The sequence below is a fragment of the Pundamilia nyererei genome, unplaced genomic scaffold (genome assembly GCF_000239375.1).
Source record: "Pundamilia nyererei isolate P.nyererei 1_Seehausen unplaced genomic scaffold, PunNye1.0 scaffold00026, whole genome shotgun sequence".
Taxonomy (NCBI): domain Eukaryota; kingdom Metazoa; phylum Chordata; class Actinopteri; order Cichliformes; family Cichlidae; genus Pundamilia; species Pundamilia nyererei.
Genome location: NW_005187427.1, coordinates 1,921,834 through 1,938,417, shown reverse-complemented (window position 1 = coordinate 1,938,417; position 16,584 = coordinate 1,921,834). Strand labels below are relative to the sequence as shown.

Sequence of the window (16,584 nt, the reverse complement as noted above, 5' to 3'; positions counted from 1 at the left end):
CTATTTCAAAGAGTGCACAGTCTATATAGCAATTTAGGAATTCTGTTCTGTTAACCATTTAGGTTATGTCTACATGGAATTTGAAATGGAAACACTAGAACAGCGGTTCCCAACCTTTTTGCGCCACGGACCGGTTTATGCCCGACAATATTTTCATGGACCGGCCTTTAAGGTGTCGCGGATAAATACAACAAAATAAAACTAGTACCGGTACCGAAAAAAAAGAAGATTTATTCATAACACACGTGAAAAGACCCAGGAAAACCGAGTTAACGATAAAAATGATAACAAAATAACGCTGAAAACCATACATTTCACAACTGAGCCTCAACTCTCGCGGCCCGGTACCAAACGACTCGCGGACCGGTACCGGTCCGAGGCCCGGGGGTTGGGGACCGCTGCACTAGAAGATAATTATTTCATAAACTGCAAAATGTAACAGTAACAATTTTTTTTTTTAATCCAGTCCATCAACTGAACCACAGCAATATTGTTTTGTTTGAATGTGCTTGCAGTGGCTGGTGGGGAATGTAGTTGGCAGAGATGACACGCTGTATGCAAGAATGAAACAACGTGATATGGATGGCCATGAGTCATTGTGGGAACCAATCTTTGTGGATGATGCAGCAATTGGACTTGATCAAAAAAATAAGGTATCTGAAAATGATGTGCAGGTGATTTCAAATGAGTTTTGTGCTAATGTCAATGCCAATGTCTCAAAAATAAACCCAACACTACATAAACTTGAATCTAACAAACTTTACTCTTTTACTTGGGCAGATGGACCCACATGAAAACATCCTTTTGGGCACCCTGGATATTAAGAACGATATGGGTGTTTCAGAGCTGGCTCTGGGTCTCAATGACCCACGGAATACCATGTTGACATATGACAGCTCAGCCCTACAGTATCGCAAAGCAGGGCTGGCCAGGCACAATTTTGGCCGAAATGCATTGGAGCGTCACATGACTCAAAAGAAAAGCAGACTACGGAGGCGTGCTTCACAGCTAAAAATCACCATCCCTGACTTGTCTGATGTAAACTCTATTGACAAATGGTCACGGATGATCTTTCCAACTGTATTTTCTTTCTTTAATGTTGTTTACTGGCTTTATTACGTTAATTAGGATAAAAAAAATGTTTTTAAAAAAAAGGACATTCATGAGGGCAAGACCAAACAGCAAATATGTTGCTAATTTTGTCTTTGTGTCTTGTTTGTTTTCTATCCATGTGATCTTGTAATTGCTAGACTGAATCGGTAAATTACGGACTGGATCTGTCATAACTTGGAAAAGAACATTTGCTGGCTTACACGTGAAAACCTTACACTAGAGATTACAAACATAAGGTGCCTGTTCCTGAGTATTTGTTTAACATTTTATGTATTATGGGATGTGTGGATCTTTCCGTTATTTAAAATGTTTGCGTTTCTTATGTTTTTATTACTTTAGATTTAAACTAAACAGTAATTGCCAAACTGTTATATAAATGAGATATGAATGGATAAGCTGACACTTTATAATGACCATTTACTTTTACCGATACTAATTCAAAGTACTTGAAGCAAGTTTCAGGTTAATAGGGCTTTCTGTCTCAATTATATCAAAATGTCATGTTTATATGGGACACGGGGGCCTGAAATATACTTTTTTAGGATTTTGTTATTTGAAAAATCATTTGAAAATGGGGAAATTACCAAAACATTCCAGATTGATTGAGTAAGAGTTGCATGTTAAAAGAAAATACAGTGAGTTTATTATGATTGTTGGGTGCTATCCACTGTGTCAGACAGCTAAGGGAACAAACAATATTATTCCTGTTATTCACTTAAATGAGATTTATTTTAACAGATGCATGACAAATTAAAGGATAATCCAACATATAATCTATTAAGATGGTGCTGGGCCACCATGTGTCACAAAAATCAATTCAGTGCATTTTCACATTCATTCCCCAATTTTGTGGAACTCTGCTGAAGAGATGGAAAATTAATCCAAAACATATTCTCTTAGTTGTATTCTAATGTAATAACCAAAATCTCTGTTTGGTTTATTGGTTGGTAGGTTTTTGGACCACCTTCCCACAAAATGCCACTATCGGCAAAACAAAGCCACCGGTTCTCCCCACTTGATCACTTCAGTGATCAGTGACTTCATTGTTTTTCCTTTAATTTGTTTCTTATCTGTTTATCGTTGTTACATGGGTTTGCTTTAAATTGCTTGATGATATAATGATTGTTTCTTTGTCTCTTGTTTTGTACAAAAAAAAAAACAGTCAGTGAAATTAAATGGGTGCCTGTGTTCGATGGAAAGAATAGAATTCATAAATATACAAGCATTATGTCATTATAGTAGCAACTGACACCACGATTTGAATATTTATTTTGACTTTTTTGTTTCTCTGTTTCTTTGACTCAAATGTGTTTATTTATTCATCTTAATCCCAAGCTAGACTTGTATACTATATATGGGTATAAAATTACCATGTATTGTTTTTACATTGAAAAATATGTTGACAATCACAAAATATACAGCTGTCAATACACAATGAATTTAGAACAATGACAAAATACTTGCTAACAGTACTGCCCAGAAGGTGGAATTTATGTGGAACAACTGATTATGCACAAAAGTTGTTATAAGCCATAGAGGCTCAATAGTTCTTCTAACATCTGGTGCTCATGGGAGTGTTTTAAGAGAAACCTTATTGATCTTTTTACACTATATATTTCAATTTCAATTTAAAACAAACCTAGGGCAGCGATACACCAGTTCCAAAGTCCCTTTCCTGTAGCTCTATACTATTTAGATCATCAAATTGCTCTGTTAAAAAACAAAAACAAAACTAGAGGTAAAAAAAAAAAGAGTAGCAAAGCCTCACATGTGAAATTGTACCTACATAAACATTGTTAAATATAGTGGAAGAGGGGAAAGCTAACTTCAGATATTTACCTAAAACACAATCTTGCGCATATTGCTGAAGTCCTCTGGAGTGATATTCATTTTGAGTCTTAAGGCATGAGTGAATACTCTAAGCATTAATATGTTAATGTTTAATCAAAGTGTGGCCAAGAACAGTTATGACCCACTGCATGCTCTGTGTAGAAGTAAATCTTTTTTTTTCTAATTACCCAAATATTCACTCAGTTTTTGTGTTTAATTCATTTCACAAATACATATACATAATGTTTACAGGTTTATTAAAAAAATGTCTTAATAGTTACTTGTGGTGTTATTAAAAATACAATTTTTTTTTCTAGAAATAATTTACTTAACCATTATAGTCACTCTCCAACAGCTCACAAACAAGTTAGACACACTTTTAATTATCAATAAAGTGCAGATTCAAGTGAGCTTTCAGCTCTGGTATTTATATATGTTAATTATCAAAATAGTCAATTTCACACTGCTTTCTTAAGATTGAAAACTGTGCATTGTAAGTGAAATATTGTATTTTTGTTCAATGGTTATGGTGATTATGTCACAAAATTTGTCGTCTTTGTTGTTTTAATATATCTTTCTATCTCTCTCTCTCTTGCTCTCTTTTTGGGTCACTTTTAGAGGGATCTACTAGAAAATGATTGTTGGTGTGAATCTCTGAGGAGTTCAACAAAAAATTTGGGAACATGTTCCAAAAGCATATTTATATATGTATATAGCAAACATATATATTGTTAATCAGAAATTGAAACATATTAATACATATTAATAAATACTTAAGAACTTTCTACACAACAAAAAAAAAAACAAAAAAGATTTTCAATAGCATTTATATTGTAACATGGAAAGAGATAATGCAAAAGCAGATGTAATGTAAATAATCTATTCAACAATGTCACTTGATCACTTTGATCTTATGCTATTAATCGGAGAATAAGTATTTGTTTTTGCCAAAATGTAAACATGTCTTGATGAATGTAGTTGATGTTCCTTTGCAGGGTGTTTTTGCTATAATGTTTCCGCAAATGTATACGAGATTTTTGTACTAATAATTAGCTAAACACAGCTTAGTCCACACCACCACTAACACAAAAACACACAAATACAAAAGGTCATGTGATTAAGAGGCTAATAATACCTTGTATCAGACTAAAAGTCAAACATCTCAGGTCAGCACAGTTCACACTATTAACAACACCGACTACAATATACTTGTACTTAAAAAAAAGAAAAAAAAAGCGGCTTGGTGCATTTGTTTTATCTGTTCTCCCTGTAATTTATTTCCCTTCTCCTGTTTAATATAATGCTCATGATACAGTACAGTACACAGTAACTATATTAAAAGTATGGTACAGTATTTGACCATAACCACAATCTAGACATGGCTAGTATTTAAAAAAAAAAATACAATAATAAACAAAGTTATTCTATCCACATCAGCTGTAGACATATAAAGATAACTCAGATTTTAAAAACAAATCTTAATAATAGTGCTATAACACATGATGTATCTGAGTATGAGTGTGGGAAGTGGGTGCATGTTGGCCAGATAGCAATGCATTTCCAAAGCACAGTTTGGATGTGTGTTTGTACTTCACAGCACTTTTTTGTTTCATATATTTTTATACTTCTATATTCCAATGTAAAAATGGCAAAACCCATTTTTCTCTAAACCTTGTAAAACAAGTTTGAGCATTTTTCATATTTATACAATGCTTATTGGTTGCATTGCCCCTTAGGGATAGTGAAAATGTAATGATTTGTATGATAACGAAATCCTGTCAAGATACCTTGTTTAAAATTTAATTCATATAAAATACATGGTTGTAAATGGTTTGAAAATGTTTTTTTTTCTTAATTCCTGGAAAGTTAAGGTTTTTGGAAATTCTAGATTCTATTTAGGAGAATCTGGAACGAATGACATCTTAAAAGCCTAAATGACACATCTTTCTGGCTGAGTATGTCTGCACACAGTCACAGAAGAAGCCTTAGCCTCCTGCTGCCCTGGACCTCTTTCCAAGCAGCATCAATCCTACTCACTCTCAACACCCTCCACCTTGGAAAACCCTTGTATATGGCACTCATAAGAACATAGCTGCACATTTTTGAAAGACAAGCTCTGTAAAAATTATGTCTTTTCTTGGGAAGTGAAATTATTTCCCTGATAATAAATATTATATACAGTTCAGAGAATGCCTGTTTTGCACTTATTTCAAATGAGGGGGAAAAAGCAGAGTGATCTCAATGCATGGCAAGTATTCCCAGTTGTGTAAAATTCACAAAAAGTAGACAAATGCACTTGAATTATGACCGACTGCAACATATAATGCAGTTGATGCTTATGCAGTACAAAAAAGCTAAAACGGGTCATTTTCTGACATGATGGCTTCTTTTTGTGATTCATCTTCTGGAAAGCACATACCAACACTTCAGAAGGTTAATGAGTCATTCACATATGTATGAACTTTGGAATATTGTACACAAATCTGTAAAATTAGTAAAACTGCCATAAGAAGACTCTGCACCTGTACATTTCCCACTGAAGAATTTTGTTGAATGAATAATTGAAAGAGCCCATTTTCACTGGAGCAGAGTTTTCTCTAAACACTCTTCCCATTATAATGAAACACACACACACGCACACACACACACCTATGTTTTAACATGACTGTAGTCCAGCCAAAGCCAGATAAATCAAAAGAACTTGCATGTGATAGCAACAAAATTGTATGTAACTATGCATAACCTTTTCCATTCCACACAAGCAGAATGTTATGCTGAGATTTGAAACAGAGCCACTGTGGTGTAGAAATAGAGCTCTTGTGGCTCTGAATAGGAGTACATGAGTCATGACATAGAGCGGTAGGCAAGCTTGGCATCGCAACAAAGACATTAGAACGAGTGTGAAATGTGTCTTTTTATCTTTCACCCACAACACCTTTTTTGGTCATCACCCACAGTCTTCAGTTTGCGATTAAACTTACAAAGGGAATCAGTGACTGTTCAGCCAATATATCAAACCAGCATTTTTTTTAATGGTGACTCAGTGTTGAGGGATAATTGCAATACAAAAGTATGACTTTGTGTTAGAGCATCTGGATAAATATAGACACCGGAAGTATATGTGCGCGTGTTAGTGTGTGTTTCAGTGTATTCTAATATAAAAGCCCACCTTCCATTTTTATATAAATTCTTATGTGATTCAATTTTTGATAATCCAAGACTCAACTCTAGCAATCAGCTACAGAATCTGTTCCAGTTCTTTTTCTGCTTAGCCCAGGTAAGATTATTCTGACATTGGTTTAGGAATTGCTTGATATTAGGAATGCGATAGTTGTAGCCCATTTCCTGTACAAATCTGTGCATAGCGGCACTTGATGCACCTACCCATGAAATGATGATTCTTGACAATCTTCTGAAGCCTGTGGTCATCTGTGTTCCTCGTACCCCTGTTCCTAACACATCTTTCTCTTCCACTCAGCTTTCCTTTTATATACTTTATGTATTAAATCTGTGTTTATTCAGTTGTTGTCTGATACTAACCTGTGAGATAACTGACCAATTACTTTCACATTCCTTTTCCTTATCTAGAGTAAAGTAATGGTTAAATGTGTTTGTTGACTTTGCTTGAAAAGCTCTTTTCCCACTGTATCTATTGAGATAACCTTTTCCTATGAGAAAGGCAGAATAAGGTTGGTGGATTCAAGCTTTACTTTTGTTATTCTACTTTGTTAATTTATTTTCTCATATTATGTAACTTCATGAAACATCTTTAATTTCTCTGCCTCTGCTTCTCTTCTTCTGCATGTGTGTGTCCCTAGTTAATTAGGAGGAATATATGTTAATGGGACGCTGCTAGCAGACTAATTAAGATTCTGATTAGACTTAAGATACTGTCAGCCAGTCCCACTGTGTGTGCCCTTATGATTATGTGTGCTTATATGTGTGTCTTGCCTCTGGTTTACTTGTTGAGGAAATCACCCAAACTCTAACATGCATTTTGTCTATGGTTAGAAAATGAAACTAATTCTTAGCTCTTATGGTGACTCATACTTCATGAAAATATCCCATTTGATTATTTCTCTCAGACATAACATTAGCGGTAGATTTTTAAATAAGAGGGTACAAACTTTTAGTTTGGATTGCAGAATAGGCAGAATTTAAATCAGGAAGATACTGGACTTATTGTCAAGTCTGTGCGAAACATATTGATAAGAGACCAAAAAGTAATATGAAATATTAAATAAACCTGTATTTAAAAGTACTTATTTCAGGGGGGTTTTCCCCACTTTCACTTTATTGTCTACAAGTCATCAGTATCAGTTATGATATCGGTTTGGATATGTGGTGAGAGGGAAACATGAAGATGCAACCAGGAGATGTCCTTACTGAGTCATCAGAGCTGAACAGGTGATGGAGAAACAGGTTTACCTTTTAGGTGACATGAATGAGTTGAACCGAAAGTTATGAACTGTTTCTGAGAGGCAAATAACACCAGGATCTTTTGTAGCTGACGGCTGGTAACTGTGCAGGGGCGGGTCTCATTAACAGGGAAAGGGGGGCACAAAGAAATACTTTTCTTTCTTATTCTCATTTAAAATGTCCAGCTTTTAATAAATAGTTATCTGAATCTTACAACCAAAGTTTTTATCTGATATAAAATGTATATAAATCATACATATACCAACAAGTTGTATCAAACCAGAAATTTAATGAGCTGGATTTGTCTCGCATTAACTGGCTGGACACAGAGGACATCGAAATTCAGCTGATTGAACTGAAAAGCTCGACTCTGTGGGGGTCAAGGTTTGCAGAACTACGAACGCAGCTGGAATCCATAGCTGTGTGTGTTCATGGAGCTTGCATTTTCACCTGCTGGACATCACTACCTGACAAGTTTAACTGTCTTCAGAACATTGCAGAGGCCTTATTGACAGTATTTGGCTCTACATATCAGTGTGAGCAGATTTTCTCTCACACGAAGAGTGTACTCAGGTAGCTTTCTGAATGCAGGACACTCAGAGACCTGTGTCTCTGAGTGGGAAACCAGAGATCACATTAACATGAGTATCCCTGTATTAACAAACATGCCATATTGGTCCAGTTTATTTATTTTTTATCATTGTTGTGAGGAGACCATAAATAGCACTTGCATTTTCTGTTGTACGGTGCATTTGCAGTTATGGAGTTCATGTTATGGATAAAATGTGTCCTTTTTTTTTGTTTCAAAATAGTGGAAAACTATTCGCTGATAGCTGCCAACATCTGCGAACAAATATAATTCTATAAAGTTGTTCTATATAGTGTGTAACTGTTGATATAAAGCATTATTAAATGTATTGCTAGTGCAATTCTATGGCACATTGACTTCTGAGGAAATTTTAGATGGCACTCATCATCAGAAAGGTTGCCGACCCCTGGTCTAAATAATCTAGAAAAATATTAGCAATACCTTAAGGGACAGCAGTGACCCAAAAATGTCTGATCTTAATCCTTTATTGATACAGTAGATGCATTGGTGGACTTCGATGTGTACTAATGTGAGAAACACATTGGTTGAATTAAAAGAATTACACATCAGATAATAAGGTGGTGTCATTAGGTATCATCATGAAAGCACACTCTTTTCTCCTTATGTACAAACAGGTTGTTGGATGAAGAAAAACAAACGTACAGATCTGCTACAACCACTGATGTCCATTTGTGGGACGTTTAGAACTGCAATAATTTGTCTACTTTGGGAGTAGAAAACACATTTTCTTAATGCATTGCTTTAGAATGAGCGTAATCTATTGTAAGAAACTGTTTTAAAATTCTGGGCTAAAAGCCAGATTTTCCCACAAATTGAAAAAAATGTTCTAGCTATAGTTATCATTCCATTCAACAGTGATTTAAAAAAAATGTACTGGCAGCTAATCAACAAAATGCATATGTTCCAACTTTGTGTAGTAATGTCTTTTGTTTTCTTAGATGAATACATTAAGCTCTTTAATTAATTATTCTCTTTTGTGCAGTCTATCCAGAAATATGTTTAATATAGGTTGGATAAACACATATATAGTAAAAGCAATTTTGCTATGCATCTACATCAGGAATCTGTAGATAATTAAAGAAATTTTGATAAAGCATTCATTAAGTGAGCAAAACACAAAGTGAGTGTAGATAAAAATGTCACGTTGCTGTCACAAAGCCCAAGATTCAAAAAGCAAATCTGCTGAATACGAGTGTGCACAGTTTTTCTAGATTTTCAACAATAAAACAATTTTCAGACATTCCCAGTGTAAATTCTGTAATCATTTTAAATCTTCTAACGAGGCCATGTGTTCACATAGCATAGACACAAACAACTGCAGTTCGGTTTCTTTTTAACACTACTCAGGATATGGAGTTAAGGTCATACTGACTGTCACTAGGTGGCTACCGTCTTGTGCTTTTTAACAGCGTCACTTCTCACTTCACGCTCACAGAAAAATCACCAGTGAGGAAAACTGCTTTTTCTACACCTTAATATCAATAGCAGTTCTCATCGGGTATATTTTCCTGATTCAAATGTCATATAAAGCCAACTGATGAATGTAGGCATTTAGTATATTCTATTATGAATGGATATCACATACCAGCAAAGACCCAGAAGGATTAGATAGATACAGTACATAGAAATATGCATCCACATACAAACACATTTACAAACCAAATACATGACTCTTTATTGTCTTGGTCATCCATATTTGGTTATGAATATTATTTATGTTCTCACTTTTGTTTGATGTTAGACATTTTTAATGCTTTTAAAAAACAGAATGTCTCATTTAGTCTCTTTTGACAGTGACTTGGTTGATCAACATACATCAAGATATAGCAAAGGTTCTTACAAATGTGTTGCTACATGTGCAATGTTGGGTGCTTGAAAAAGACGACGACTGGACTTCTTTAAACATTGTCCTTAATGTTGTTATAAACTCCCTGAGATAAAAGTCAATTTTGGGGCTGCTTAAGTTTAAAGAAGTCTACTCGCCTTCTTTTTCAAGCTCCAAAGACTACAATTAGCTGCATGCCTGAAAAACTACAGATGAAATTTACCTATGGAGTATATGGATGGCAGATTGAAATGTGCATTGAATAAGGCTGCAAGAAAAGAAAACAGCAAGAAAATCATGAGGAAGATGGAGCTCCCTAGAGGGAGAGAAAATGGACCAAAAGAGCAGGCTTTATACCCTTGGCTACTTCTACCTCGCTGCTATTTTTCTGACAATACCAGCTGCCCTCAGAGGTATAGCAAAGGGGGTAGCAGGAAGTAAGAAGGGTACAAGCAATATGTAGGACAAATGGGATAGTGTAGTAACACAAATACTGTAAATATTTTTACGTGTTTCACAATTTCCTTTTTGTGTATGTATTTTACGTTTCCGTGCCCAGACATTTACAGGGGTATTCAGCGCATCATGTATGGTCTATATGACAACGTAAATTAGACAATGATGGCCCCCAGGAAATGTTTTTTGGTAAAGATCCAAAGGTGACCAAAAATAGACCAGATGGAAAATGATATATCAACCAGATTCTCCTCCCTCCACTCCTGTCCTGCCATTTTCTAAAGTCAAGATTAGTGATGTCATAACTTGTGTACAGTATAAAAGCCCACTGAACACTTAGAAAATGACTTATTTCTTTTAACATGGCCTCTACTTCCTGGGAGTAGCATGAGAAGAGGAAGAGAGGCTCTTTGAATACCACACCATGAGATGCTTACACCAGGTGGAACCCACAGGGTGCCCTAGCTGTGCAGAAATGTTGTACAATTATGTGTTAATTTGCCCATGTGGATAGGAAAGACGAGTGAAGGAAGACTGGACTGTCTGTCAGTGCCAAGAAAATGGTACATTAGCTACATTAGCCCTAAATTACATGGCTGAATATATCTGAAATAGCTCCACTTCCACTTAAAAGCACTAACATCCTTTCTGTTACACAACATTAGTAGCATTAAATAAGGCCAGTTTAGCAACATTATTTAAATTTTAAAAGAAATTCAGACAGAAGTTTCTCTGTGCCACCCTTGAACAAAAATGTTTTTGATTCCTTGTGGTTAGCGACTTTAATGAACAAATCCACTTGAATAGGATAATCTGTAAATGAAGACACAATGCATGAATCCTTGTTTGTCCCTAATCTTCCAAAGCACTTGATGCTATTAAAAGGACCGGCAATTGTATTTATAAAATCACTTTTCTCTGCCAGGAATATTATTTCAATACGTTATTCCGTGTGTCTTTAATTAATTTCACTGTGGAAAGATCCAGAGGAATAAAAAAAGCTATGGAACAGAAATGGTTGCGTGGGAGAACAGACCCGCAATCTCTTTACATTAGCAGGGATTAAGAACGTGAAAGCATAATAGATAAAGTATATTGCTTTCATGGGCAAATTATTTTCAATATAATTTCCAGTTTCATGTATTGCATTCATTTTTATTGGCTATGTCTATGAAAAATTTCTGAAGCCAAAAAAATCTATTCCAATAAACAAAGTACTGAATAAGCTCAGAATTTATACTAATATGATGGTGAGAAATTGAAAAAATAGTACTCATGTTTTCTTAAGAACTGAAAAATGTCCAAGTGTATTTCCATAAGGATTTTGGCACCATTCTACTAATCCATATGCAAATACATAGAGATTACCCATTTTATCTTTAACAATAAAGAAATTCTAAATGGCAAAACAGATTAATTGCATAACACTGAATAAACAATTTGTCCACCCAACCTGTGTTACAAGATAAATCCCAGTATCAGTTGCATTAGGATGGGCTGCATATAATCCATGTTTGCATCAATGACCTTAATTTATATAATGGGATAAATATAGAATAAAAGTCAGAAAAAGTGAAGGACAAAAATGTAACTGAAAACAACAAATAAGAACTAGAGTAGGACATATAGAGAAATTAAAACTGACTGATGTGTCATTTTAATTTGCAATGAACTACATTACCCTGCTTCACTCTCTCTTCCATCATAGTTTTATTGTAATAAAAAGTAGGAGCTGACGTCAAAACAACAAACAAAAGGAGCCAATCTCGAGGATTTAACAAATTTACCTTCTCAAAAGAAACAGACCAAATGACAGCAACGTGCCTCCCTAACTAAGAGAAAACATGAGAAAACTACAATCAACAAAAAGGCAGTCCACCCCTACTTAAGCGAACAGCGCTGGGCAAGTAACAAAAGGCCTGCTGGTTGGAATGAGCCGAGGATAAATGACTGGCCGTCCATGGCGGTGTCATCATATAAGCTGTCTACAGGTAGCTAGCCAATCCGTATGAGCCGCCCTCTGGAGCCACCAATCACGGAAAGGCACATACACACTGAGATTTGCATATTACACAACATTACAACAGCAGTCGCAACACAAAGTTTAAACAATTTAACACTTAAATTAAAGAATTTAGCTCTCAGTTTTCTTAGTGAAAAAAACCTAAACAAATAAACAAAGACCTGAACAAGGTGGCTAACATTAGGAATTTAAGGGATTATATAGGTTTTGGTTTCAAAAACATGTTACCCTGCTACCATAGGGTTACTTGTACTATATGTCCTTGCACAAGGGATTAAATGTCTTCTTAGCATTAAAATGCACTGGACTGTCTTAGTTATTCTCAACAGACCCATTCAGTGCCTACATTGAGCAGTTGAGTGCATTTTGATTTTCGAACTTCATGCAGAATATTATTTGGAAGCTATGCTACTTGTTAGCATAATTGTGGACCCATGAATAAGTAATAAAAATATAAGACCACAGTTTTTTTTTATTTGAAGAATAATGTGTACTCAATAGACCACCAACATTAATGTGCTCTCTGCCACACTGGCTTGCAAAGAAGGGGAATTGAATTACCTGTCCAGAGTGTACCCTGCCTCTCACCCTATAGTAGCTGGGAAGAGAATGGATGGATGGATGGATGGATGGATTTCTAACAGCTGATATAACATACCCCTTATTAATTCTAAAAATTTCCCATTTTGTTGCTAAATAGAAGTTTAAAAGTAATTAATTGAAGTGTTGCATATAAATCATAGATATTAGAGGTAGGAAAATTGAACAATTTCAATATAAAGCATAACGTTTACTGATGACCCCAAACTGTAAAATTATGTTGCCAATTCTTACACCATAGTTTTCATACAGTTACCAAGCTTCAGTATTGTTAAGTTGTATCTGTTCTAGGAGTCTGGATGCATGTGATATTGTATGTGAATTCTAATGTGCTTCATCTAAAGCATCTAGCCTTATTTTTGTGTGTTGTTTTACTGAAACCATGTGGCTGTGCACGATGAGTCATTCACTTGCTCAGTTAGCCAGCCCCTCTTGGCTCCTCCTGAAGGCCATTTGGTTAGTAGATGTGTGGCCATTTAAACTGGCCAGTGCTGAAATGGCACCACAGCACAGACGGTGCCTGGTGAGTACCTGCTCTTAGCTCATTATTGGCAGCAGTCTCATGTTGGCATTGCTTTTTTGCTGATTCTCAGCATGTCTGCAAGCAATAACCAAGCATTATTGGTTATTGCACATCTATATGGAGAAAAGGGCCTCAGCTGGAGAGGTTGCAAAGTTCACATAGGTTTGTACCTGCATCGAAGTCAAATAAATTAGTTTATTAATTAAACTATGGTAATATTATGTTTCTCAAGAGCTTATAACGAATAACACACAACTAGTTTTGTTTATTGTTTGCAAGCTAACAAGGAGTGTGTTAATGAATTTTGCTGGGGAGTTTTTTTTCCCCTGTAGCTTCAATCAAGCTTTCTGCTCCTGTGTCAATATTACAATCCCCAAATCAATTTTGAACATTAGATGTAGGGTGCTGACACTGGCCTGTTGTGTTAATTGATGTGCTAACAAATGGCAACACACCAGAGTTGATTTAATAAGGCTATCTCTATTTGCAGCGTTATAGAAAAACACAGGGGAAGAAATTAGGGCTGCAAAAGAACAGAGACCAAAGATATGATTATAACTCTTATTTTTTTGCAAATAGAAAACAGTCCTTTTTCCCTGGTTATGAAGCCACAGATTCCATAAAACATAATTTTCTTTGCATATTTACGTTATTATTTTGTTTGTTTTTAAAAAAAAAAGAAAGTCTATATGAGATATATGTCTACATACATCTCAGGTTTTCCACCATGAAATAGGTGCTGTGAAGAGAAATTAACTAAATGTAAACTGTGATGAGGCTCATTTGGTCCCAATGTACACAAAAGGTTTTAAAACTAAAACCTCAAAAATGTCTACTTCACAAAAGACATTTGAGGTAAACTAAAGAGTTGGAGACTAAAGGGCACAACAAGGGGTAAGTTGCAACACAATACAAAAAGCATGCAAAATAAGAGGCTGTTTTAAGAACTGTAAATTCTAGAGCTTCTTGGTAAACACTTAAGCGTCATTGTCCACAAACACCTACATTCATCACTCCATCAGTTCATGCAGAGATTGGAATAAGGCATTCTCCTTTTCTGCCCCATCTTCATGGAACATGTTGCAGAAGGATTTGAAGCTTTCTCAATTGATTTCACTTGCAGACTTCAAAATACATACAAATGTTTTTGTGAAATCGTCTCTGGGAAGTTGTTTTTGTTTTTAATATGACTATGTACATTAGTTTTTGTTTTGTTTTGTTTTTAAATTAATAATTATTTAATTTTAATATGACATTTTAATATTTTTGTCTGGAACAGGTTTCTCTTGCAAATGAGACATTGGGTCTCAATGGGACTACCTGTATAAATAAGGGGTAAATTAAAAAAAAACCCACCAGTTTTTACTTTGGAAGTGTCAATTTTCAATAATTTTCAGTTTCGGTTTCAAACGATCTCTGGTCCTCATTCAGTGCTCTTCAGACAATATTGTTTCAGTTTCTTCAGTTGGACTTTCTCCTGCTTTTTTGCCTCAGCAATGCAGGATCCTCTCTTACAACACAAATGCTTTCTCAGCTTCACCTTACATAGAGATATGGGGGTCTGGCAGTATGCAGATAGTATACAGATTGTACAGGTCTGTTGGGTTAGATTGATTCTGACTGACACATGCACAATAGTAAGAATAAAATACGGTAATTCATGAACCCAGTGGTATTTTCATGCACATGTATTTTCTAGTTAATGGGTGAATACAAATGAATGAAGCCCGCTCTCATAAAAGCAAATTTAGCCACTAGCATATTTCCATCTGAATTCATTGGATAGGTACACACAGTGAATAAGCTATAAAATGCAAACACTCCAATAAGCAAAATGCAAAGAGGAAGACAATGAAAAGGTACCATCTGAAATTGAACAATGTTGACAAGTTTTTCTTTTTGCAAAAGGAAAAAACATTAAAATATACTGATGATTTCAACTTGGTAGGGAGCTAATTTCATACGTTAATACCTCAAAGGCCCTGCAAGAAATATGTTAAACAGTAAACACTAAAACACAAAGTTGTCAGTGAAGCTCTGTTCAGAGGAAACAAAAGGGCAAAATCAGGCTCTCACAGCAATGATTCCAGCAATGGTTTCGTAGTACTTTGCAAGTAAGTAAAGTAAATGAAATCAAATCTGTCTATATTCTAATATTTAAAGATCAGTGTATTGTTTTTTGTGTATTCTCTGTTTAAATGTTATGAAACAGTACAGCTGCCGGAGCTGTAAACTATCAATACTCAAAGCTTTGATTTCTGTCACAGGACTGCTGTTACTTTATTCACAATAACAGCTTAACATTTTCAAGAGAAGCTTACACAGCATGTGCTGTGACAAATGCAGATGGATAAACAATAAACGAAATTGAAGAACTACCGTGAATTATTTCATGTGTTCGAAAACATAAGGAATAATGAAAAAACAACAACAAAAAAAACCAATCCCTCTCTCCTTGACTCATTCTCCAATTTTAGCGTCTTGCTTAAATTGTAAGACTGTGTTGGCAATATTCTATTTGTTCCTTGGGGTGTCATGGGAATCTGAAACGAGATGTCGGGAGAAAGTCTTTCAACAAGGAGTCTTACATGGAGTAAATCCCTTGTGTGGATTGTCAGAAAATTGAATCAGAGCCCACATTGATGTGTTAGCATTACTGAAAAATTTCTAAAGCGCTGTGCATTTCTAGTAGGATTTAAAATGCAAAAGGGACATTGCTGCAGTTCTCAGAGGGCCGAGGTAGAGAACTACTTAAGGGATTTTTGGTTTTTAATGGAATCTGTCAACATACATCCCAGATTGGCTAGTATGTAAGCAATATCAGCCTTATTCACTTCTGTGCTTCCTGTAAGTATCTGTTGTTTATTGTACCATATCAGTTTTACTCCAAAGCTGTAAAATGTCGATGGGGTATTGTCGTTACCCCATTGGCCGGGCGGGAAGCGTGGACAATTGAGTTGTGTAAGTGAATACAATAAATGAGTCGACATAAGACTTTCAAGTTAATACAATAGATGCATCTACTAAAACTCTGGGTTGAGTTCAAATCCTGGTGACCTGAACGAATATCATAGGTGCATCTACTAGGAGCCTGACGGGTAGCACTGCCAGCTTCCAATATTTTTATACAAAAGAATGATGCTTTGATGTTGATGTTTTAGCAATGAAAATAGGCTTTTTTATTT

General features: G+C 35.4%; 1 protein-coding gene across 1 annotated transcript in view; it reads left to right on the top strand.

Annotated features, from left to right (window-relative positions):
* The window catches only part of gabrb2b (gamma-aminobutyric acid type A receptor subunit beta2b), a 56,178-nt gene extending 55,050 nt beyond the window's left edge, over positions 1–1,128 (top strand). The window contains exons 9-10 of the mRNA XM_005727751.1: positions 516–653; positions 781–1,128. Of these exons, the coding sequence (XP_005727808.1) occupies positions 516–653; positions 781–1,128 (486 nt within the window). The remainder of the gene's footprint in view (positions 1–515; positions 654–780) is intronic.
* Positions 1,129–16,584: the final 15,456 nt, after the last annotated feature.